Genomic DNA, 24,989 nt, shown 5'->3' with positions numbered 1-24,989 from the left:
TTTCATGGTGAAAACTTCTCATTTGAAATCTTGTACTGAAAGGGAGGAAACCACTGAAGTCACCTTGCACTTTCAAGCTGTGGTTTCAGTGAGGCACACTGGGAAAGCTGACACAGGCAGGCTAACCCTCCTGTGGGACATACCCTTGTCAAATCTAACCTGGTAACCAAGCATAATTCTGTAAAGATTGAGAGGCATTCAACTGAAATGAGTGTAAATCACCTGAATGCAGCACCTTGAGCTGCAGCTCCAAGTTACCACATGACTGTGGAATGAGATTATAGTGGAAAATAGTTGTTTGAGCTAGGTGGGGGACTCTTTCAGCTTGATTCAAGTATTCTTTTTCTCAGCACAGGGCTCTTGGCCAGCACTACCACCCAACAACACAAGCTGACAGTATTTATCAGGTAGAACACCAAGATGAAAGCACCAGGGTGAAGACTGGGAGACCTGGATTCTCTTTCCTGCCTTTCCCAAAGCTTCTCCTGTGACTTACAACTTTGCCAGGAACATAGTGCCACATGAGCTCTTTCAGGTGCACCTTTTTTAGCCTTAATGTGCTACAGCTGCTGGTTCTTCACATCTACTGGTGGAAATGAGCTGAGGGAGGAGGTTACAGCCCTGTCACATCTGCTGGTGTCTTTCCAGCTGTACCTATTTCCTACCCTGCTTGTACTTCCAGTGAGGTGAAGAGGAGCTAGCCACAGTAACATTTTAACCCTGACCAGCTGTAGCAGTTCTTCTCTTTAAACTGGTGATGATTGCAGCTGTCACAAAAATAGGTCACAAAAAAATGAGTAAATAGGAAAGTGTAATAAATACAGTGCCACAAATGTATCTGTGGAAAAGCTTTGGGAAAAGAGCAGTAGTGTTCCTCATCTCCCCATAAGCTGCTGTCCTTTATTTTAAAGAGCCTTGTTTATAGTGAAAAGCCCCCAAGAGCTATTTTGACCAGCTATTTGGGGCAGATTTAGGCACTTATTTGAGCTTTCTGAAATCCAGCTTGATTTTTCTTGGAGCTCCAGCCACCTCCCTGCCCAGCCTTGCTCCAAGATGTGCACTGGCTCCTGCTTTGGGATGGAAGGCTGGGTGCAGGTGTAAATCTCACGTACCACAAGTGACCAACCTTCCCTCAAGCCTCAGACACCTGCAGGAACCCACCCTGCACAATGGGGTGAGTGCCACTTGTATCCCAGCTGGGCTTTGTTGCAGGATTGATACTCAACAGCACTAGACAAAGGCTCCCAGGTCACAGACCTTTTCTGCTTGCATTGAGAGGCTCAGGTCCTTGCTATTTCTCTGCTTGAGACACAACAAGTTTGCAATGAACTGAGAATCTCCATGGAGGGAATGTGAAAGGAGTGTGACACAGTGTATTTTTCTCAGAAAGCTGTGGGGAAAACTGAAACTCTTGGTGTGTGTGAGCAAGGGGAGATTTAAAAGAAACCTTTAAAATGAAGTGGGATTTCTTAGAATTAGCAATGAAACTGTTCAGAGCAATGTTCTGAGCACTAACCTAACACACAGTTGTTTTCCCTAAAGCTAAGTGCTTTCCAAACCAGCTGCATTACAAATTCAAGCTCTGGTGGAATCAGAGTTGTTGATAAGATTGTTCTCCACGAGAAATATATTGACTATGATACCTCATGCTCATAGCAAAGCCTTTGCTCTTGATATTTCTTTTGGAACTGCATTCTATCAGTCTCTATTGATGCTATTTCTGAGCCCCGGGGCTGAAACCTTCCCTTTTGTAGTCAGCAACAATGCTGATTTCTATTTTTCTTCACTCCTCTGTGTCAGTGATACATCAATGGTAAATAACACATTCAGGTGCCACAGTTCTCCTCAAAAGTGTTCTCTCTCTCTGCCACAAGTTCTCCTCAGAATGTTAACACTCTGAAGCCTTGTGTCCTTTCATTTGACTTCATGTGTAAATGAGGTCTGTGCCTCTGCTGTGGGAGAAGCTGTGTGGGCTTTCTGTATTGGCTTCACTCTTTCCCACTCTGCCTTCAGCCTTTCTCAAATCCATCTCTTGTTCTGAAAAGATTTAAAACCCACTCTGCCTTGCTCAGCTTCCCCTCAGCAATGGACCTTCTTTTGCTTTGCACTCCCCATGTTGCTGCAATGCCAGGAAACCAGTTGTGTTTCTGGTGAAATGAGTCACCCAGGAAGGGTATTGTGTGACCACTGAAATGTGGCACTTCTCTGCAGCTTGCAAGGTTTGCCTCTTCTGCTCACTTCTTAGAGGTCAATAGAAGTTTTGGTGCTCTAGTCTCATTCAAATCCAGATCACAGGACTGCTGAGGATGTGCTCAGCTTGCTTGGGTTTCCCTCACATAGCCCCTGAGTTTGCCCTCAGCAGCAGCATCTGTGTGTGCACTCAGGTTCTTGGGCCAAGCAGCTCACATCACACTTCCCACTGCCACACTGTGCAGTCCCTCCCATGGGAGACAGTCCTCTATGAATTTGTTCAACCTAGGTCCATCCCACAGGGTTCAGTTCTTCACAAACTGCCACAACAGGAGTCTCATCCACTGGGGAAACGGTCCTTCAGGAACAAACTGCTCCACTGTGGGACTCCCCACGGGATCACAAGTCCTGACAGCAAGTCTGCCACAGGCTTCTCTCTCCATGGGTTCTCAGATCCTGCCAGGAGCTTGCTCCAGTGTGGGCTTCCCATGGAGTCACAGCCTCCTTCAGGCATCAGGTGGATCTCTGCCCTACCATAGACTGGAGGGGCAGGGCCTCACCATGGGCAACGCCACAGGGGAACCTCTCCTCTGGTGCCCAGGCACTTCCTTCTCCTCCTTCTCCACTGACCTTGGTGTCTGCAGAGATGTTGTTCTCACATTCTCACTCCTTTCTGCTGCTGCTGCAGTTTTGCCTCTGCACAGCAACTTCTTACCCTTCTCCAATACATTAATCCCAGAGGTATTCCCTCCATCACTAATGGGTTCAGCCTTGGCCAGTGGTGGGTCCGTCTCAGAGCAGACTGCCCTTGGCCCTATCAGCCACAAGGGAAGCTTCTGGCAGCTCATTTTGAAAGAAGCTACTCCTGTAGCCCCCTGCTACCAAAACCTGCCTACACAAACCCACTATACCTTGCCTGAGGAGGCACAAAATGAACCTTGACAGTCTTCAGAGGCAGAGCACTCCTCCAAAAAAAGTCCAAACTCTTGTGAATGTTTTCATGAAAATACTATTATATTAACCTGTGTGGGGTGGGAAATCAAAGTCTGAGCTGCTTCTGAGCAACACACTCAAGTACAAGCCAAACCAGGGGAAAACCCAGGCTCAAATTCCTTCTGCATTTGATTTGAGCCAATATGGGATGGGTACATTCAGGGTAGCCTTGAGGTCTTTATGCCAGGACTGGCTCTGGATATGTGGCCATGATCCACATATCTCCACATAGCCCCTCACCTTTGCTTTGGAGGAGATGAGGACTCTCTGTGTCTGATCACATGGAGTGAGGATCTCCTGTGGCATCCACATAGCTGCAGGACATGTCCCAAAACTGGCAGGATCCTCTGCAACAGCAGGAAAGATCCATCACACCAGATACCCAAGAGAAACAACAGAGTATCCTTGTGGTCCTGTGAGATGTGATCAGAGGAAAGCAGGTCCTCTGCATAGAGGACAGACTCCTCAGGTTATGTATTTGGTACTTTCCTGTCCCCTGTGGACTTTCTAGAGGACCTTAAGCCTGTCTGAGGTTCCACCAAGGCTTAGTTTTACATTACTTGTTTCACTTAAGTCAAAAGTACTTCAGAGCAGCATCTTAACCCCATGTTTTTCAAAAGTTAACCTGAATTAGTGCTACAGGAGTAGACTGCCAGTGACCTGCCTGCATGGGTCTTTGCAGCCTGAAGCTGGGCTAGGCCTGAAAACTGCCTCTTCACTCTGCCCAGCTGGAATGGAGGCAAGCTGGTGTGTTGTAGATGGGTTGGGGGTTTCCACACGCCATAGTTCATGTGGTCTGCACAGGCAGACACCCTTGTGCTCCAGGGCACAGAGAACAGGGACAAAACCACCAGCTCGTTGCAGCTGCAATGAAAAATGATGTGCAACATCCAGCAACCATGCAGGGGCTCTGCATTCAACTAAAACATGTCTGTAGATGGAGGAATCCCTTTCCTTATGGCTATACCATCATCCCAGGGCTAAGCTCTGCTGTGCCACACTGTCCTGGTGCAAGTTTGGGACTAAAGGGAATAATGGGGATTTTCTGTGGTTCCTTTTTCCCCCACAGGCTGCTAAAACAGGTTAGAGGGGTAATGGCTTTGTATAAAAGGGTATTTATTCCCAGGGAAATTAAGTCTCATGAAATATGTAAGGTGTTAGCAAGTAAGAAAGGTGTTTTCAACCAAATAAATGTATGTTTTCTGTGAGGCTTCGTTATGAGTAAAATGAAGGGAGCAGCAGAGCAGTCTGGGCACTGGCCCTTTCCCAGGTGGGTGGGAAGGCTGGGGGAAGAGTTCAACCTCTCATGCCAAGGATGAAGGGAGTGTTTTCATGGTGATTGGAGGAAGATAAAGGTTTTCTGTGGCTATAGGCACAGATTTAGTTATTCATGTTCATGAGCTCACTTTTAACGTGCTTCTTGAGGAGAAGTGTGTTTACCAAACCCATAATGGAAGTTTCACTTTTCTTTTGAAATAGTTTGGTGTGGCTGTTTCTTTGCACTTCCCAGCCCAGTGACTGTGAAAAGTGTGAGGGGATTTAACTAATTTCTGGTAGGTTAAAGGCCAATTCTTTACTCTTTTTATTTCAGCCTGAATTGCAAAGGGCTTTTAGTCTTCATGACCAGTCCCCCTGTCACCCCCAACTCCATCCCCATTTTCAGAGAGCAATGCCTCTGAGATGAATCAGACACATGGCTGGAAATGAGGTGATTAGTCCAGTTTTTGAAATGGACAATGTTTTAAACTTGTTTGAGATCCTTCCTCTGTACATTTTAAAGCTCTTTCTGAATTCAGAGGCAGGGGAGGTGATGCAGGTCAGGAGAGGCAGAATGAAAGAGGGATACAGGTTTGTGCACCAGCTCAGAGCCCCATTGCTCAGCCCAGGGCAGAAATCTTTCTGTTTTGGTGAATATTCTGCAGATAAAAAGCAAGTGAGGGGTTTGGGCCTATAAAAGGGGAAAAAATAAACTCATGGATTTTCTTTTTACCAGAACTTCTCTTTGCCAGGCAGCAATTGAACAGACAGTCCATTCTCTAACAGACAGATTTTATTGAGTGCATGCACAAGCAGGCAAGGCAAAGCAAAGCAGTGATGTCCAGGCTCCAAAAACAAGATCTCACCAATCCGTTGGCCAGACGTCCCGGGAGTCTCGGGAACCTAGAGACAGTAGCTGCAAAGGTCCCTATGGATTCAACTCCTTTAAGTCCAAGGTGATTATAAGGTCTTTTCTTCTGCTCATCTATTGTCTTTCCAAGTCTTTCAGGCTGCTGACACCTCTGCCATCTTCAGGGGGTGCTTTTCCACGCTCAAGAGTTACTTTCCTTTCTCTTTCCTTCCAGAGACACTGTCTTTGGCTTTCCTTGTCCCCTTCTCTTCTGCTTAAGGAGTCTTAAATCACACAAGAGCAGCTTCTTCACATTAGCATTTGGGGATGGGAGGTTCAAAGACAAGTTACTTATGCTACCTCTTGCATTTTTACTGTGAGGGTGATCAAACAATGGAACAGGTTTGCCCAGAGATGTTGTGGAGTCTCCATCTGTGGAGATAGTCAAAACCCAGCTGGACGTAGTCCTGGGCAATCTGCTCTAGGTGACCTTGCTTGAGCAGAGGGGGCTTGGACTAGATCCTCTCTAGAGGTCCCTTCCAACCTCAACCATTCAGTGATTCATGCCAACTGCAGGCTGCTTGGCCTGCCCTCCTCTCCTGGATGGCTCTCTTCTAACAGAGCAGGCCATCCCTCACATCAAGGTCTGGTATGGCATGTGTCTCCACCGCTCAACGCCTACTGGGTTGCAGCCAACAGCGGAGCTAAAAGTTCTTCTTGGTGGCAAACACAGAGGCCAACCCAGTCTTGCCCTTGACTATGGTAGGAGGCGCTTGGCTAGCCCCAGTCCTTTCATCTGATTGTCAATGCAGAGCTTCACCTGTCTCATCCAGTAACAAGTCACTACCATGGCAAAGCACATGCAGATTTGCATTAGCAGTATAACTACCACAGGGTGCAGCAGCGTGTTGAAGATGCTGGTGGCCGTGGGGGACCAGCCGAAGAAAATTTCCCACCAGTGATGTTCCCCCACCCTCTTAATTCGTTCTATTACTTGTTTTATAACGTTGCCATCATGATGTACAGTTATTAGGATCTTTTTAGCTTCGGCCTTAGCATTTTCCAACAGCTGCTGTAAATTTGCATGCTCTAACATCTCTTTTACAAGGGATAAATCCATTCCGATGGGGGTGGGGGTTATACTACGGTACAAGGTATAGTTTCTAATTAGCAACTGGCTAGTAAAGACAGGGGGTTTATACACAAAATCACAGCCTCTAATGACAGCTACGTTGCAAGCACACATATTGGAGTCGTTAAACACGGTGTGATTATAAACTTCGTTAACTTGCACGTATTTACACCTCGTTCTGAAACACACGCAGCCTTTCCCTACGTACACCAGCACGGTTCTGTTGCTGCTCTGGGGATTGATCTCAAAGTGACACACGCCTTCTTTGGTATCAAAGCACACATCGCTCGCCTTAAGGGCATCGTCTTCGCAGATGAATCCCAGCCCCCTTTCCAAAATGCAGGCCTCCAAATCCACCGATTGCCATTTCCCACCGGACACCCTCGCCCACATGCGATGGTCCAGGGGATAGACCACGGACCCGTTTGTGTTAACCCCCAGGGCCACGATGGGGTAGACCTTTTCGATGCGAGCCTCCGCCACGGTCAGGACGTGGGCGATGACTGCGTTGAGCACCTGGTCGTGGGTGAAGTTGACGAGTCTCCACCAGGCTTGGAGCTGCCGCTCCTTCTCCGTGGCTGCATCCCACACGATCTTCCGGATCTCGGTGGGGAGGACGCCGTTGTCTCCGTCTCTCAGGATACCTGCAACAACACTCTGCACCCACATTTGGGCCTGGATGCAACTAAGAGCAAGGGAGACGTTATTTTGCTCTATGCCCAGTGCTCTCAATAGCATCTGGTGGTCTCTCTTATTTATTTGCTCCCAGGTGGGCAACACCTCTGATACGAGCCACTGCCCCATCCCAAGGCTGGCCAGGGATGAATTCAGGGGGTTGAGGAGGCCCTGCACACCTGAAGTGACAGCCTCCAACTTGTTGGCCAAAACCTCAACGTTCATGCTGTTGAGGACTCCCAGGCCAGCACTCCCTCCTCCCAGTGCCGTGGCCAGCAGGTCTCTCCTGGCCCGGGCCCCCTGCAGAGAGCGGCTGTGGAGCCAGGCCAGCCAGCCCGTGTGGAGGGTGGATAGGAAGGGGGAACAGTGCGGCCTGACGGAGGAAATATTAACAGTGGACAGAGACAACACCACCTTCTTCAGCGACCGCACAGGCCCCGTCAGCAGCTCTTGGATGTGATTTTGCTTGACTACATAAGGGCCTATTTTGGAAAAGAGCGGACGCAGGACTGCAATGATGTTAAACTCTCTTCTAAATCCTTCAGGGCCTTCTATCCACCACTTTCCTCCAAGCTCAGGGGATATTTCTACGCTCAGATTTCCTCGACACCACACCTGGAGGTTTATGACCAGGTGTAGACAACGTCCATAATCCCGTTTATACCAGGAAGCCTCCTCTCCTAATTCAGACACATTGAGCGTTTTGCCCTCACGGAGGCAGTTTACTGGCACGAGCCACCTGTGCCCGTTAGCGGCGGCGATAGTCACGGTGGTGCCATCGATTTGCATCGGATCTGTTACATTTTCTTTGGAGTATTCAACTGCTAGTTTTACCTGCTTGCCAACTTCAGCGTACCGTGCTACGTGCCAGGCCAAAAAATGGCATCTCGAGATCTTAACGGCAGCAAAGGAGGGAGGCGCGTTGCTAATCTTGAATTTAAAGGACAGCCCCACGCTGTTGTGGGCCCAGAGGCAGACCACAAACACTGGCTGGACCAAAGTAAAATTGCACCAACAGTCCAATGTTTCCACGGCACAGGTTTTTTTCTGAGTCTTTTTGGTTCTCACTTCGGTGACGGAGATTTGAGTTACCCGCTGGTGAGCGGATCCGTTAATGACCCTGCACCCTACCTTTATTTCTTGTCCCACCTTCCCTAGCAGCTGCGGGAGTTTGTCTGTGCTATCCCAGCTCCACTCGTTTTCCAAGTACACCTCCGTCCCGTGCATAACCACTGTTGACAAATTTAAGTCTTTGTTAGAGTTTAAACCCATGCTTCCCGTGTATTTTACGTGAGCTTGAGACCAGGGCCAATCAGTCCCAGTTTTTGTGTACCTCCTAAGCCTGTGCTGGGCTGCAGCCCACAAATCAGGGTGCCTTTCTAAGTGAGAACGACTGACTCTTTGTCTGAGAGGCTGATGGGTTGTTTGGGTGTGTTGGGTGCTCAGCACTATGCACATACCAGAAAGCAAAGCAAATACTGCAACCAGAAATTTGAAAGCATTTTCCCCGCAGCGCAAACGGGGCTGGTGATGCCACGAAGTTCGCCCTTCCTGCCGGTCACAATCGCCTTCCATCCTCCTTTATCTGCAAAACATAAGCAAGACGGGCTCTCCAGCCCCGTTAATTTCCCTTCCATGCTTTTAACTGTGAAGAATGGAGCCATTTTTCCTGCCTTTTTGCCCCCTTTCTGATTTCTACCTGGTATATGGAGGGGCTGGCCTTGTTCACAACCCTAACGGGCCCCATCCATTGGGGTTCCAGCACCTCGTTCTTCTCTCTAACCCCCCGATACATCACCAGTTCCCCTGTGTTCCACTCCATGGAGCGCAGCAGCACTCCCAGCTGCTTATCCATCTTGGGGATGTTGATGTCCTGCACTGAGGTGAGCTGGTGGTACGTAGCTGACACTGTCCTCAGCATGTCCTGAACCCACCTGTCCATCAGCACGCGGGGCTGCAGTTCATCCGGTGGCTCCCCGCTTTTCCACCAGTGTCCCAACGGCTTCGGGTCTCTGGCAGGAGGCAGCTTTTGGGGAGAAGGCACATGAGATGCCATGGCTCCCCGTAATGCCAGGAGGACCAGTGGGAGCTTCTGATCCCAGGCTTTCCCTTGCTGGCCCACGAGCTTTCGCAGAGCCATCTTCAGCAGTTGGTTGGGTCCCTCTGCCGAGCCAGGCTTCTGGAAATGCCCTGTGATGTGAAGCTTTTGCTTGATGCCCAGTGCTTGGCACACCCCTTTTGTGACCTCTCCAACGAAGCGTTGGCCGTGGTCTGAGTGGATCTCCTTTGGGGTGCCCCACCGGGAGAAGACGTGCTCAACCAGGATCGTGGCGGTTGCACTGGCCGTGTTGTTTCGAGCCGGGAACGCTTCCACCCACTTGGTGAAGCTGTCACTGATCACCAGGCAATACCTGTTCCCATGGGCTGTTTGGGGCAAAGGGCCAATAAACTCCATCTGCAACTTGCTCCACGGCCCAGAAATCCTCTGCTGGCCTAAGAAGGCTTTTGTCATTTTGGCATCGGGACTGTTGGCTGCACATGTCAGGCAGTTGCTGACGTACCTTTCCACATCCTCTCTCATTTCGGGCCACCACCCAGCACCCTGCAGCCTCACCATGGTCTTGTCTGTCCCCAGATGCCCCTGCTCGTGAGCCAGGGCCACCAGCTCCATCCGGACTAGTTCAGGCACCACCCAGACTGCGAAGTCTGTCCCCTCCCTGCGTGCCAGGACCAGCCCCGACACATCCTTCCACACCTTGCAGCCTTTATACTCCCTGCCCTGCACTAACTCCTGCATGCTGGGGTCCTGCTCCTGCAAGCCCAGCAAGTCCACACTCTCCCAGTGTCTGCTGGGAGCCACCAACAGGGAGCCATTCTCCAAAGGCTTGCTGGCCTTCCACATCAGCCCTTCCTTGGCACCCTGCTTGGCTTTGGTATCTGCCTCCTTGTTCCACTTGGCTTCCTCCGTTCCCTTCTTGTGGGCCTTCACTTTAACGATCTGGGCCGGGCGCACCCTCTGCTCCGCCAGCCTGGCCAGGTACAGCAGCTTTTTGGCGTAGGTGACGGGTTTGCCGTCAGCAGACTGCATGTCCCTGTCCCTCCAGAGCGGCAGCCACTGCAGCACCACCCGCACCACCCAGCCCGAGTCCGAAAATATGGCCAGGGGCTGGTCTGCCGGCGTGTTTTCCAGGGCGGCCGTCACGGCCACCAGCTCGGCAGCCTGGATGGAGTGCGGCAGGCACTTCCCCTTCACCACCTCCCCAGTGCCCCTGTTGATGGCAGCATAGCCAGTGTAGGGCACCCCTTCCTCGTGGTAGTTGGACCCATCTACAAACCACACAACGTAGCCTCTCTCCTTGGCCTCCTCCAGGCTGAGGCCGCTCTCAAACAGGGGCACCCGTCGGGGCTTGGGTTCAGCTAGGGGACCACTCGGCTCCTCCCCGTCCCTCTCTGCGCCGATTACCACCCGATAGACCCCAGGGAAGGGCTTCCCATCCTCCCTGGGGACCTCCTTGTCAGTCAGTGCCATCACCCAGTTGGCCATCCTGGGGCAGCGCAGGGGACCCTCATCCCCTTTCCCTGACAAGAGGTACCTCACCGGGTTGTGGGAGGTCCTCAGCAGCGCTGGGGCTGACCCCACCAGGTACTCCCAGTGCTGCAAGGCCCAGATCAAGGCTAAAACCTCCCTCTCGTAGTCGGTGAACTGCTGCTCACTTGGCGTCAGGAGACGCGAAGCATGGGCAACGGGGAGGAGGTTGGCACCGTGCTGCTGGCTCAGGGTGGCCTGCAGCCCCCTTCCTGTGCTGGCCAGCTGCAGGATGTAGGGTCTGTCCCCCTGGGGATGCACCAACATGGGAGCTCCTGCCATGCTCTCCTTTAAGATCTTCACCGCCTCGTCCTGCTCCGGCCCCCATTCCCAAAGGGTGCCCTTCTTCAGGAGGTGGCAGAGGGGGGCGGCTTTCTCTGCGTAGCCCTCGACGAACTCCCGGGAGAACCTCAGGAGAGTCAGGAAGGACCTCAGGGTGGTGGCATCGGCTGGAGCTGACACCTTCTGTATTAGCTCAACCCTCTGCTTCTGGAGTGAGCGTCCTTCCTCCCCCAGGGTCACCCCCAGGTAGGAGACCTCCTTCCAGCACAGCTGGGCCTTAGTGGGGTTGACCTTGAAGCCCGTCTTCTGGACAGCCTCCAGCACCTCCGCCAGCACCTCCAGGTTCTCCTCCTTTGTCCGGGTGTGGATGAGGACGTCCCCAGCGCAGGACAGCACACTCTCCCGATGGCTGAGCTTCTCCCACATCCTCACCACGTGCCCGTGGCAGATGGCAGGGGCGTTGTGGAAGCCTGGGGGGACTCTGGCAAAGGCGAATTGCTGTCCCCGAAGGGTGAAGGCAAACTTGTGCCAGGACTCGGGGTGCAAGGGGATGGCAAAGGATGGGCTGGTCAGGCTGAGCACCGAGAACCACTGGGAACCCCGGGAGATGGCGGCCATGATGTCTGGGTACTTGACCACTGCAGAGGTCCGCGGCAGGGTGACACAGTTCAGGCTGCTGAAGTCGACTGTCAGCCTCCATGTTTTCCCATCGGCTTTCCGCAGGGGCCACACTGGGGCATTGCTGGTGCTCTGCTGCTCCACCAGCACTCCCTGCTCCAACAGGATTTTGACTGTGTCCCACAACCCATCCTCAGCCTCAGCTGGGTACCGGGGCTGAGGCAGAGAAGGGGGGTCGGGCCCTTTAACAGCCACAGCGGCATTGACCTGCCCACAGTCTAGCTTGCTCTTTGCCCAGACCTGAGGGAACTGCTCCGTGACCCGTTTCACTCGGGGCTCCCACTCAGGGTGGACCAGGGGCTCAGGGGCTTTCACTGACATCACCCTGTGGCTCGCCGGGATGACGGGCACGTTACTTTGGGGGCAGTGTAACAGTGCTCGGTTTGCCAAATCCACCACCACCCCCATCTTTGTCAGTGCAGGGATGGCCAAAATTCCCAGCTTACCCTTCATTTCCATTTTTCCAAATTTTTCAGACCCTTTGGCGGTCCCAATTTCAAAGGGCAGGGGCCCTGTGAAGGGCACTGAGGATTTGCGGCCGTTGGGCCCCGTCAATTCGATAATTTCACAGGTTTGGAAGAGCCCGGCATTGCCGGGGGCCATGTTCAGAATGGAATAAGCGGCACCAGTATCAATTAACATCACTTGTCCAAGCACCCCTCCTCCAATAGTTGTGTCAACTATCAGACGCCCCCATGAATCGGTCTTAATCGGTGCCACAAAAAGGGGCGATGCGGGTGCCTGGCAGCCCTATTGCTGAGCCTTAGACCCCGGGTCAATGGGGTTGGAGCTGTTGTGCTTTTTGGTCTCGTGCAGGGCCAGTTTCCGGAAGAGCTCCGCGTCCGGCAAGCTGTCGATATCCTCCTGCTTCTCGTATTTTATCAAGCGCTTCCTCAGCTCGGCCCGCCAAGGGTTGCACTTCTGAAACCTCATCCCTTGCTGGTTCTCCTTGCCCGGACCGCCCCTGCCGTCGGGATCTTTCCGGTTATCCCCTTGCATTTTTCTCATCCCGGCGTTTTGGAAGAACGTGGTCGAGTTCTTCCCTTTCTTCCCCCCCAGCACGTACCCCGGGAACGCCTGCTTTTGCAGCTCAAAATTCTGGGTCAGGATCTGCTCCAACTCCGACAGCGGCTTTTTGGCCGCGTCCCCCCCAGCGATCACCCGCAGCGGCGGGGTCAGCCCCACCACCAGCGGCTCCTTGAACTCGGGCCTATCGAAATTGAGGGGGGACTCCTTTGAGCCGGGCAGCCCGGCTATCTGGTAGAGCATCTTCTTGCGGTTAATGTAGGCGTCCGGACGCTCCTCGGGGTTCTGCTTCTCCTGGTGGAAGAGCACTAAAGGGTTGACCTCCGGGAAGAACACCTTCAGTATGGCTAACTGCACGTCCCTGATGTCCTGGACGTTGCCCATCTGCACGTCGCCCGGCAGCGCAGCGAAATCATCCGGCTTCATGCACTTCCTCACCACGTCTATCAGGTCGCTCACCATGCTGCCGCTTTGGCACCTGGGCAGCCGCTGGGCCCTGGACAGCCAGTTGACTGCTGTCTCCTTTGTCAACTGCCCCAGCATTTTCCCCACCGTCTTGAGCTGCTCGGGGGTAAACCAGAGCACAGCCCTGTTGGTGTCTATGGCCTGGAGTGGGCCGTGGCTGACTGGCTCATCGGGGGGGGTCTTTTTAACTTTGTAAGCCTCTACCTCCCCTCCTTGCAGCTGGCTCACCTCCTCCCGCAGAGGAGCGTAGGGGGACGGCCTGGTGGGGCCGTTGGCACCCCACACGTCATCCTCATAATCATAGTGGGGCGGGTGCGGGTCCAGGGAATCCTCCCCCTCACTGTTCCCGAACCGGCTCCTCTTGCCTTGGATGGCAGCCACAATGCCCCTCGACACCCCCAGCTCAGCCTGCAGCTCCTGGATCTTGGCGTGGCATACCTTGTGATCCGGGCCGGTGCCCCGGTCCCGCTGGACATCCTGCAGCACCGCCCGCACCGCGCTCTGAGCGTCGTGGGTCTCCCCGATCCACTTGCCAACCTCCTTCTCCAGCTCCTCTGTTTTCAGCTTCTCGTAGCCCAGCTTGCTCTCCAGCCGGGTGATCTCCACCGCGCTCCGCAGAGAATCCCCGCACAGACCCTGCACCTCTGCCTGCAGGTTGTCCACCTGCATTTTGAGCTCCCCCTTGGCCTGCTCTAACTTCTGCACACTCTCAAGAGCCTCCTTCAGCAATTTAGACAACTCCCTGCCCACCATCAACAAACCCTGCAGAGCTGCTCTCTTTTTGCACTTGTTAGTGGGTTTGGGTTTTTTGCTCTCCTCTGACCAGCTCTCCCACTGCTGACACAGCTGCTGATACGCCTCCGGGCCCTGGAAGGACCCTGGGGACCAAATCGGGGGGAGACATTTCTGAAGCACAAACTGCTCCAGCTTCCAGTTGCTGACAAAATCGGTCATCATTATGAGAGGAAAATGATCTGAGATGGCTCCGTCTCAGGGCAAAGATACCATAACACCAGCACCAACCCACCTGCAGAGGAAGGCTGCGAGCCCCGTGACCCACCGCTCCAAAAAGCCCCCCCCAGATATGCCAAACCTGGCAGCAAGGGAAGGGGAAGCTGGGGATGGGTGGCTGCTGCCGAGAGGGCAGCCGCTGCAACCTGCCGGCCCCCGGGGAGGGGAGAGGGAAGGGACGTGGGAAGGGGTGAAGCCAAGCAGAGGTGCAGTAGGACCCCGATAATAAGATCTCACCAATCCTTGGCTGGAAGTCCTGGCAGTCCTGGAGACCTGGAGACGTTCGCCGCAGAGCTCCGGCAGATCCGACACCTTTGTTCAAGGTGTGTGCGAGCTCTTGGCCCGGTGGCCTTTTATAGCCGTGGCAGGTCATTGTTTGGGCTGATAATGCCTCTGCTTACCTCCTGGGAGGCTTCTCCTCCTGCAGGTGCTGCATCCCTCCCCCTGTCTTCCCAAGGACACTTGCTCTGTCTTCCCTTATCCACTTGGCACTGATTAGGGAGGTTGAAAGCACATGGGGAGCAGCCATTCTGCCCCTTATCTATTTTCAGGGGGGGTCAGCATTAATCACCACTAGCTTATGGTAACCTCTGCTTGCATCAAGTGCCCTGAAGAGGGAGAGCTGGAGCTTGTCCTCTCAGCATTCATCCTCCCAAAGTCTCCCTATGGCCTCCTCATTCATTGCACACACCTTCAGCACCCAGGGTTTGGGGGGATATCACACATGGGGCTCACACCTGACACCAGTAACACAGTCCTGTCCCCCCAGATTCCTCCTCCGAGCACAGATTGCTTGCTGGGGGGAGATGAGATGGCAAGAAAATTAATACAATTTGTAGTTTACATCCATTTTGGCTTCTGGACTTCAAAAGCAGCATTTTTTCCAGGCCACAAACCAGCCTGATGCACGCCAGCCTGTACCTTGGGGGTACCCCACAACACAGCAGGAGCCTCGACTGTGATCGTGCACCACCTGAGGTACAGCTGTGAACCTGCACCTGCAAAGGCAGATGAACTCCCCCCCCAACCTCACCCTGCAGACCACATCTTAGCTCAGAGCAATTTAGAAGAGAAATCTTGACCCACTTAATCTTTTTCTTCATTATTAGAGTAAGAAAAAGATGATACTTGTTTAACTCTGTGAAAAAGCTGTTCTTTTCATCCCTGCTCTTCCCCCTGATGAAATACTCCAGAAGTTACACCCTTCCCTGGAATAAATAAGCTATTAAAAGCTAAAAAGCAAAAGAATGTTCCCCCATGGCTGCCTCAGTCCTGGGGAGTTTCCATCCAGCAGCATCTTATCCTCAACAGGACTTCATGTTGAACCAGGCTCCATGTTTCATGTTGAACCAGGCTGGAGGCTGTGAATCCTTCCTCAGTCCCAAAAGTCAGCCCTTGGAGCCTGAAAAGCAGAGAGGAAAGGGACTTTTTCTTATTTTTACAGCAACTATTCCTCCAGTCTGGCATTTGCATTCCAGCTGCACATGCCTCTGTTGCAACTCAGAGGAGTTTAACAGAGGTGAAACCCCAGCCAGCTCCTGCTTCTTGTCTGTAAACTTTCTTCTAATCCAATGCTTTGCTCTAACCTCTAGAAGCAAACACTTTGCTGTAGGAAACCCATCATAGAGAGAAAAGAAAGAGTCAAAAATGCAACAAAGCTGGTGAAAGCACAGGGAATTACTGTTGGTGTGGTGAGCTGTGCAAGATGCAGGCTGAGAAAAAGAAGTGGGGCTCTTTTCTCCTGGGATGGGCAAGCAGGAGACTCACTGGGCGAGCACAGCGCTGGGGCAGAGAGGTGGCTGTGCTGGGGTCTGGGATAGTTGTCTTTAATTCTGGAAAATGAATAAGTTCACCCTAGAAATTGTGCATCTGTAACACAAATACACCAAAACTGAGCAATTTCGCCCACCTTGGCCCAGGCATGAGCCAAACACTCGTGATGAGGAGCTGCTGTACCCCAGCAAGGTCACCAACAAATCTGGCTTGTGTTAACAGATCAGTTCAACACATACCTTTTTTTCCTCCCCTCTGTTCTTCCCAGGACAGCAGCCCCAAACAATGTGAGGATGTTATAAACAGCAGCTGCTCTCCTGTACCTTCCCACCATGTTTTTATCATTGTTGGTGATGAGCTGCCAGACAAAGACATTCCATCAACTAAAATGTTTTCTTGTGGGAGCACTATCCAGTCCTGAGAACTCAACTGTGAGTGCTCCACAGCTCAACTGTGTATAAACCACAGCTTCCAAAAAATGTAACAGTTAACCCCTTTTCCAGCACACATTTTCTGCTTTCACATTGCAAATATTTCTTTTCCTTTCCTACAGGTAAAGTACTGCAGGGAAGGAACTCTAAAGCTGCTATAATGTCCCAGGGAATCCTCCTGAGCCAAAATATTTGCTAGACAACCCAGTGTCACCAGCCTTACAGCAGCATGTGGTGCCCAGTGTAACATGCCCCAGGTTCAAGGTTGTAATGGTGGCAAAAGCCACCTCTGGGATCACTTTAGTCCTGGCCAGGAGGCCAGAAGGTGCTCCTAGTGACAGCAGCAGTGAGAAAAGGGGAATGCAGCTATTGCAGCACTCAGGGATATCAGCTTACCATGGGGATAAAGGGAAAACTCACTTACAGTGGCATTTCCCATATTAAGCAACTCTCCTTCCATAAAAGAGGTGTCTACATGGAGGCATCTCCATCTGGGATTGAGGGGAAAGGCAAGCAGGAGGTAAGGAGAGGAGAAGCAAGGGTTGCTGCACTCCTTGACAGGGGCTCAGCTCTGAAAATGACCCCTTAAAAGCACTGCAATGCATTTGAAAGCACTGAAATTACTTCCTCCTACCAGGAAAGAGTTAAGGAGCAACTCAGACAACCCTAAATTCTAGCAGCAGAGCCCTTCCTGGCAAAGCTTTTGGTGGTTAGCAACCAGCCTTGAGCAGGAAATTCTATTAAACAGAAACGGGGAGAGGATGTGTTACAGCACCATGGAAAAATTTGGTGCAAAATGGACCAACAGATTCCACTGCACGAGATGCAAAATTGGCTTTTCCTATTCATCTGCCAACTTGAACCCTGGGGGGCATTTCTCAGTGTCCTCATGTGTCACATCAGTTCACCCCTGTAATTTCACATCACTTGCAACCTGACCTAGGGTGACCCTGCTTCTGCAGGGGGGTTGGACTAGATGATCTCTAAAGGTCCCTTCCAACCCTACCATTCTATGATTTCACTCTCTGAATACTAAACCTCGAGTCTATGAAACCTCTCCCTCCCTCCCAAAGACATTTCAAATCCACTCAGGTGTTTTATCAATCATTTCAATGCCTCTGCATGTGAGCTGTGCAGTGCTGCAGCTACCAAAGCAGTGAGGTGAGGAGCCCCAGCAGAATTTCCTTATTTTTGTTGGTTTTCAGCCACCAAATTTGTTTGAGGTTTCTTACTCTTGGCTTCAAAGTTTAGTGTGGTGCCTCACACCTCTGCTTTATGGTGAGATAGTTTGGAGTTCAGCATGTTCCAGGCCCGGAGAAAAAACACCTCCTGCTAAAGATTCCAATGAAGAAAACAACCCCACGGTTCAAATTGCATCTTCTCCTTATTTTGAACTCTTTTTGATTTCAACAGAGGAGAAACCTGCCAAAATTCATCCTTTCCTGCTTTCATTTTTAATACCAAGCTCCTACGTTTGTCATTTTTGATTGCACAGAGCTAGATTACAAAGAGCAAAAGCTGGGTGATGAACTAGGAAGAAATCATAATTAAAAATCATTGAGTTTGGGAGTTTTTCTTCCTATAGAGGATTTAGAGGGGGATCCTGTGCAGTGCTTGGGGCTGCTGCCCTGCTGCACACGTGGTTTGGGGGCTCAGCACAGAAGAAGCTGCCGGGCTGAGGCTCCAGGCGCTGCAGATGCTGTTTGGCAGCTGTCAGTGAAACATCTGTGCCAAGGACGGGGAAGAAGCTCCTGGGGTGAAGCCAGTCCTACCACCAAGAGGTGATTGTGAGGGGACAGGGGAGCTGGCACAAAACTCCTCCATCGTTGACCCCACCGCCATGGCCCGGCCGTGGCTCCATCTCTTCATCTGCCTCCAGATCCCAGGTAAGAAGGATACATCTCTAAAGGGTTGAGGGCACTTAAAATCGTACTAGAGCTTCTCCTCCACCCCACTCCAGCATCTGGAGAATGGACATTTAAATATATAGGCACAGTATAGATCTACAGGACATTACTACCTATCACCTCATAATTTTGGACAATGCCTTTAACAGCATGCTTTAGTTATTGGTCAGTCCTGCAGTGGCCAGGCAGTTGGAGTACATGGTCATTGTAGGTCCCTTCCAACTGAAATCTTCTCTTCTCTTCTCTTCTCTTCTCTTCTCTTCTCTTCTCTTCTCTTCTCTTCTCCTCTCCTCTCCTCTCCTCTCCTCTCGTACTCTACTCTACTCTACTCTACTCTACTCTACTCTACTCTACTCTACTCTACTCTACGCTACTCATAGTGCAATATATGATGGTGTAGACACAGTAGAGTTTGGTTTTACTGCACCTTCTTAGTGCTGGTGGGAAGCTGCTGATGGAGAAGTTGAAGTAGCACCTGTCTATGCTGCCTGTGTAACACAAAGATGATAAACATCCCATCAAATTTTCTTCTAAAGCTATCCAAGGACTGGATGTTTCTCAAGGGCCACAGCTGGAATCAGTGTGTTATAGAACCATGCTGCCTTCTGCCTGGTGTAGACAGGTTGCAGGAGCCAGGAGGTCTGGACTGAATATACTCAGGCAATTGTCACAGCAAAGTGACACAATTACACTTTACGGGACAAATTGTGCCGTCAGTTCTTAGGTGGAAAGTGTTAAATGTATCTGTGAGGGTGGTGGCTCTAGCTGATGCCCCTAGATGTTGCCCAGCCTGGGCCCACAGCTGCCCAGGGTCCTTGCTGGGGGCTGTGAGGACTGCAGAGCGTTTTGTTCATGCCAAATAATGGTCGTTGCCCCTTGGCATAATGCAGCTGGTCTGGCAGCAAGCAGCCTGAGGCACTGCATCTACACCCATGTACAGGCAGTAATATCCTATAGATCTATACAGTGGGCTCCCTGCTGAGAAAACCCCAGTAAATCCCAGTTTGCTCCACAGTAAATCCCAGTTTGCTCCACATTTGCAAAGGGGAAGGGGACAACATTTGAACTGCTGCAGGATGGTTTGGCCAAGCACATGGAAACAAACCTGTCCTATCTCAAATCCCCATGCTCTCCTGCAGGAATATATGCTGGGAAAGGGAACAGGGAGGTTTGGGAGATGAAAGTGCAGCAGAGAATGAGGCTTTCTGCTCTGGCTCTATCCCAGCTCACCGCACTGGAGCTTGACCACTGGCTCAAAGCTAAGCAGAGCATTTTCCAGGATCCTTTCTCATCACTTTGATTCATCTAGTAATCTCTCCAACAGCTCAAGGAAAAGGTTTTAAGGGGTGGGTCAGGTTTCCCATGCCCATCAGAGCCAGACCTCAGAGCAGCCAGGGAGACCTTGAAGCCACCATGCAACATACATTTCATCCCCTAAAAATCCCACACAAGTGTTTGCCAGAGCAAAGTTTGAGAGCATTGCACCTCAAAACCTGAAAATTCTCTTTTTTAATGATGAGACATTTTTATTGTCACAGGGCCAGAGGATGGAGTGAAATGCTGCAGCTTCTGTGCAATGCCTGAATTTTGGCATTGCAATATCAGGGCTGAAGGCTGCTCTTTGCAGCACACCATAGCCATGAGGTCATTGATGTGGGGATGGAATCACAGAATCACTGTATCTTAAGCATTGGAAGGGACCTTGAAAGATCATCCAGTGTAACCCCCCCTGCCAGAGCAGGACCACCTAGCGTAGTACAAGTGGGAAGAGAAGGATATCTCTGAATGGTGACAACAGGGTCTAAACATGACAAAGGAAATGGTGGTCTTGTGTGGAAACCAGCTCAGTCTGAGGCACAAGAACCAAGATCAAGGACACTTCTACATCCAGGAATCACAGAATAGTAGGGGTTGGAAGGAACCTCGAAAGCTCATCCAGTGCAACCCACCTGCCATAGCAGGACCACCTAGCGTAGGTCACACAGGAACTCATCCAGCTGGGTTTGGAATGTCTCCACCTGGAATGTCTTCCCATGGAGGAAAGAACTGGACCACTGCCAATCACCAGAGCCGTTTCCTCTGCCTGTCCCCCTTGGGGACATGGGGGACAGCAGGGCCATGGACCACAGGCAGGGCTTTAGGTCTTCTTGTGGTCAGGCAAACCCACTCCCACAGCATTGAGTTTGCAGGGCTGCAAAACAAAGGACTCTGCAACAAAAAAAAGGGCTCTTTGCAACAACTACTGTGAGCAGCTTGGGGATTTTGAAGGAACAGGGACATTTTAAAGTAAAAAAAGCCAAAAAATGTGTTTTGTTGAGCTTTCTGCACAGCTTTAAAACGCGCCTGGGAAACAGCCGGGGGAAGCGAGCGCACCCTTATCTGCAGAGGGCTGTTTTCCACTCCGTCTCAGAGTATTTGAAGCTTTGTTTGGTGAACAGAAAGAATCACAGGTTCTCTGTTTTCCTTTTCCCAAGGGCACATCGTCGCTCGCACACAGACACCGCTCACATCTGCCTGGGCCAAAACAAAACTCAGATCATCCCCACAGAAGCTGCAAAGCCCAAACACAACGATGCGATGCCAGGCCAAAGCTTCCAACCCCACCGCTGCCCCTCACTCACTCTCCTTCTCCTGGCCTCCAAATCCAACCAGAAATAATAATGTCACAAAAGTAATACCAAATTGACTCATTCTGAGATGGCTTTGCATGTTTTTTGGTGTCTTTTTCTGCATCTGAGATGCCACCTGAAGTTTATTTGTGTTGCTTCTGCTGGAACAAAAATCTGGCAAATAAGAGGCTCAAATAGAAAATAAAAATGTAAATCTGTTCAAAAAGAGGTGAAGCCTCTTCAAAAACATGAGAGAGAAAAGTTGGGCAGGAGAAGGGCATGCTCAGGAGCAGATGGAGATGCCCTTCCCTGCACACACAACACTCTCAAACTCACCCCTTCATCCCTCTCCCTGCCACGGAGCCTTCTCCCTAGATGAGTGTTTACAGGGCAAACTCTACCTGTATAACTATGCTTGACCAAAAAGATAGCTGGGGAACCCAAAAAGGCCTTTGAGGGAATATGGGAGCATCCTGATAAAGTTGATCCCCTGGTCTGTAATGTTGATCTTATTAAGCCCACAAAGAAAAACTGCACTTCTCAGAGATTAAAAATAATGACAGAAAATAACAACTCCGTGTTCCTGCCTCTTTTCGTCTTAGGTTTCTGTACAAATCTACACTTATCCCAGACTCCAAAGCATATTTTAGCCCTAACTAACAGCAAAACAAAAATCCTGTGTGAGCTGAAGAATGAGCATGTTGGGGTGTACTGGTACCGCTGGAGCCAGGAGAGGCAACGTTTCGAGTTCTTGGTGTTTTCCAACCCGATGGGCAAAGCCACGTACAGCACAAACATCAGCCAGGGCAAATTTAGTGTCCATGGAGAGAATTCCCACACCTCCTACAGCCTGCACATCAACCACCTCCACCCCTCAGACAACGGCACCTACTACTGCTCCATCTCCCAGTCATCCCAGCTCTTCCTGGGCACTGGGACACAGCTCCATGTGGGTAAGCATCACCCCTGGGACTCTGCAATGTGCCACTGTGATGAGGTCCCCTGGGTAAGGGGTGATGGGTGTTGGTAGACCCTTCCTGATTTTGAGATGTAAGGTTGGAACTCTGGGGGGTTTTCTGAATCACAGGTCACAGAATGGTGGGGGTTGGAAGGGACCTCTAGAGCTCATCCAGCTCAACCCTCTGCTAAAGCAGGTTCCCCTTGATCAGGGGGCACAGGAACATGTCCAGGTGGGTTTGGAAACCTCCCAAGAAGGAGCCTCCACACCCTCCCTGGGCAGCCTGGGCCAGGGCTCCCTCATTCTTACAGTAAAGTAGTTTTTCCTTATGTTTAAGTGGAAATTTCTGTGTTCCAACTTTGTCCATTACCCCTGAAAAGACTTATGAGACAAGAAAAGGCAGAAAATACAGCAAACAGCTGCATATGATTGTCCTTTTGCCATCAGCAGTTGCTCTGCTCTAGCTGTGCTTTGAGAACTGCATTGGTCTTAATGTTTTAAGATTTCCATGGGAAGACCCTCAGCCTCTGATGTTGCCATGCCCTGTGCTTTCCTCATCCCCTGTGGGACTCCAGATGGGAGCCTGGATGTGTGCCCTGCTCAGTGCCTGGGTCCCACCATGCCCTGGTCCTTCCAAGTGCCAAGAGCAGCAGCAAGGCCAGAAGACATCACCCCTCATATCGCTGGGCCGGATCTGACTGCAGTTTTCAAGCCTGTCCTTCACATAAAGGATTAAATTGGGATTTATTCCTCAAAGCTCCCAACCCATCGTCACCAGGGAGCTCAAAGCAGAGATCAGAGCTGTCTGCAGGTGGCACTGGGCGAGGTGATGCTTTACAGACCTTGGGTCTCTTTCCACCCCCTTGACCACCAAGCAGGAGGTGGTACAGAAAAACTAATGTTTTTGGAATGGAATCCATCCTTTTCTTTGCAGACTTTCAGAGAAACAAATAACTTATGTAACCTAACCAAGCTCTAACTGCTGGTTTTAAAGCAACCCCAGTGTCCCAACTTTTCTGGGCTTTTCTTGCAAATATGCCTTGCACCTTGAGCTGAGAAATCCCTTTTGGATTCTTGCTGGCCCAAAGAAAAGTTGGTTTAAGATAAAGGAGAACTGTTTTTTTTTTATCAACTGGACACATATCTATGTGCAAAGAAAGGCATGAAAAACAGGGTTGAAATTCAACATGACCAAGGACACTCCACATTAAACAACAGCAGGTGCTCTGGGAGGAATCAGGCCTTGATGAGTAGTTTCTTTTTTTCCTTCAGTACACATGATAAAAGAAATTGTCTTTAAATTCCTTCTTCTTTAAGTCTTTTATCACATCAGAGAGAAATGGCCCAGATAAATCCCAGACACCTCGTGTTCCATGGGAAAGAAAGGGACTTTCCATAGGAAATTCAGTCCTGGATAGATGCAGAAAGAAAAAGTAGGTTTTGAATCACCCCAAAGTTTGAGCAAGTGGAGTTTGAGCAGTCAGATGTACAGCTCTTTAGTGACATTACACAGCTGACTAACTTCACATAGAGATGAACATGCTCCATTGTAGTTCAGATATAGCATAGGAGATCCTGCCTTCATTTCGTCAGGGAAAACAAAAAAATCAATTCCAAGCAAAGAGGAGAGTCTTCTGAACACAGAAAAGATCTGAGGATCCCTTAAACCTCCCAGTGCTACTGAAATCTCCTGCTACCTGCAGTTTGTGGAACACCCATGAGGTAGTGCTTGGCAGAAAATGTAGCTGGAGGAACTTTCCTTTTTCTCTGCCTTAGCTTTCTGCCCTTGGTTGCTTGGTGTGTTGTTTTATTAACATTTCTACAAGCTCTTGGTAAATTCTGTGGGGTCTGAGAGGTTCAAGTCAAGGTCCTGGCCCCTCTGGGTAACCCAGCCCTTTGCAGTGGTTACTGGATGGGGCTAGTTTTAAAAGCCAAAAATGTCCATCCCTTCTTGTCTGCTGTTTGAGATCTCTGTTGCACTCAGTGCCATGTTGACCATCCTCTTCTCTTTATCCACCAGTTGATGTTTTGCCTCTGTCACCGAAGACCACTCAGGCACCACTCTCCAGAAAGCCCACACAGTGTGTAACTAAGAGCAAAGCTGCTGAAAAGAAAGGTATGGCACTAGGGGGGCTCAGGTTGATTTGCAAAAGGGGATTGCCGAGTTCCTGGGGGTCCCCAAGGTTCAGCTGGAGTTTGTTCTGGGGTGGGGACAACCATAACATGACCCTGCAGGAGTGTGCATCCAGGTCTACCTAGACCCATAGCTCTGGGTGGAGCTGAAATCTGCCTTTAGGAGGGGTTCCCTGGGACATACAAGGGTTTAGGGGCCAGGATGTGCAACCATTTAGCTGTCCCTAAGCTCTGGTGTCCTCTGGGTGTGCAGATTCTGAGAGTGCAGCATCAGTCCTGCAGGCATGTTGGATGAAAAAAGGTCACTGTGGCTCATTGTTAAGTTCCCTGCAATGTCTTTGGATTTAATGCATCCTCTGAGGGATATCCCAGGGCAATAGTCATGTCCTTCACCCCTCCTGAGGACTTACTCCCCATCCTAGTCTTCATCCCCTAAAGCTGCCAGGGCAGGATGATGCTGGGTGCTGAGCCCAGGGTGGCAGCTCCATGCCATGTCCCCTCTTGCTCTCCAGGTGTCTGCAGCCCCCTGGTCTGGGTCCCCCTGGCCTTTGGTATCCTGGTGCTCCTGCTGAGCCTGGTCCCTACAGCGTACCGCCTCCACCGTAAGCATTCTGCCAGCCCTGGGGGAACAATGAGGGTTGTCAGGTCCCAGGACAGCCCAGGGGCAGGATGGGGAAGCTGGGAGGAGGTTCTGGGGCTGACAGACACCGTCTCTCCCCAGGTCTGCGGCGGAGGCTGTGGCTTCGCATCCACAGGCAGTGAATCCACCGGCTCCTCTCACCTCAGGCAGGCAGGAAGAAGCTACAGACCCTCCCCTGCATGGTGCTGAGCCCTGCCTGGACCATGACCTGAGAAGAAGCTCACATGGGGCAGATGTGGCCTTTCACTTCAAGACAGACTTTTCTGTGACCCGCTACTTGAGTATTTTAGCTTGATACAGAAGCTGACAAAAGGACCAGGCCATATCCTGCAGCATGCTGAGCACATCTCAAAGGGTGCTGAGTAAGGTGAAAACTGTGGTGGGCTTTGCTCC

General features: G+C 51.0%; 1 protein-coding gene across 1 annotated transcript; it reads left to right on the top strand.

Annotated features, from left to right (window-relative positions):
* Positions 1-18,174: 18,174 nt before the first annotated feature.
* On the top strand, positions 18,175-24,718 carry LOC104561688 (CD8 subunit beta). The gene is made up of 5 exons (XM_010207449.2): positions 18,175-18,235; positions 21,468-21,818; positions 23,844-23,939; positions 24,469-24,558; positions 24,678-24,718. Exons 1-5 carry the CDS (start codon positions 18,190-18,192, stop codon positions 24,716-24,718), a joined length of 624 nt encoding a protein of 207 aa, XP_010205751.1. The 5' UTR covers positions 18,175-18,189.
* Positions 24,719-24,989: the final 271 nt, after the last annotated feature.

This window comes from Colius striatus, chromosome 3 (genome assembly GCF_028858725.1).
Source record: "Colius striatus isolate bColStr4 chromosome 3, bColStr4.1.hap1, whole genome shotgun sequence".
In the NCBI taxonomy this organism is placed as follows: domain Eukaryota; kingdom Metazoa; phylum Chordata; class Aves; order Coliiformes; family Coliidae; genus Colius; species Colius striatus.
Note: the sequence above shows the minus strand (reverse complement) of the source record. Positions and strands in the feature narration are given on the sequence as shown.

Bases quoted from the DNA above. Each gene is read 5' to 3' on its own strand.
- LOC104561688 (XM_010207449.2), top strand. From the start codon at position 18,190: ATGGCCCGGCCGTGGCTCCATCTCTTCATCTGCCTCCAGATCCCAG. The intron at 21,819-23,843 runs GTAAGCATCACC...TTTATCCACCAG, and splicing joins TGGGACACAGCTCCATGTGG to TTGATGTTTTGCCTCTGTCA. The intron at 23,940-24,468 runs GTATGGCACTAG...CTTGCTCTCCAG, and splicing joins CAAAGCTGCTGAAAAGAAAG to GTGTCTGCAGCCCCCTGGTC.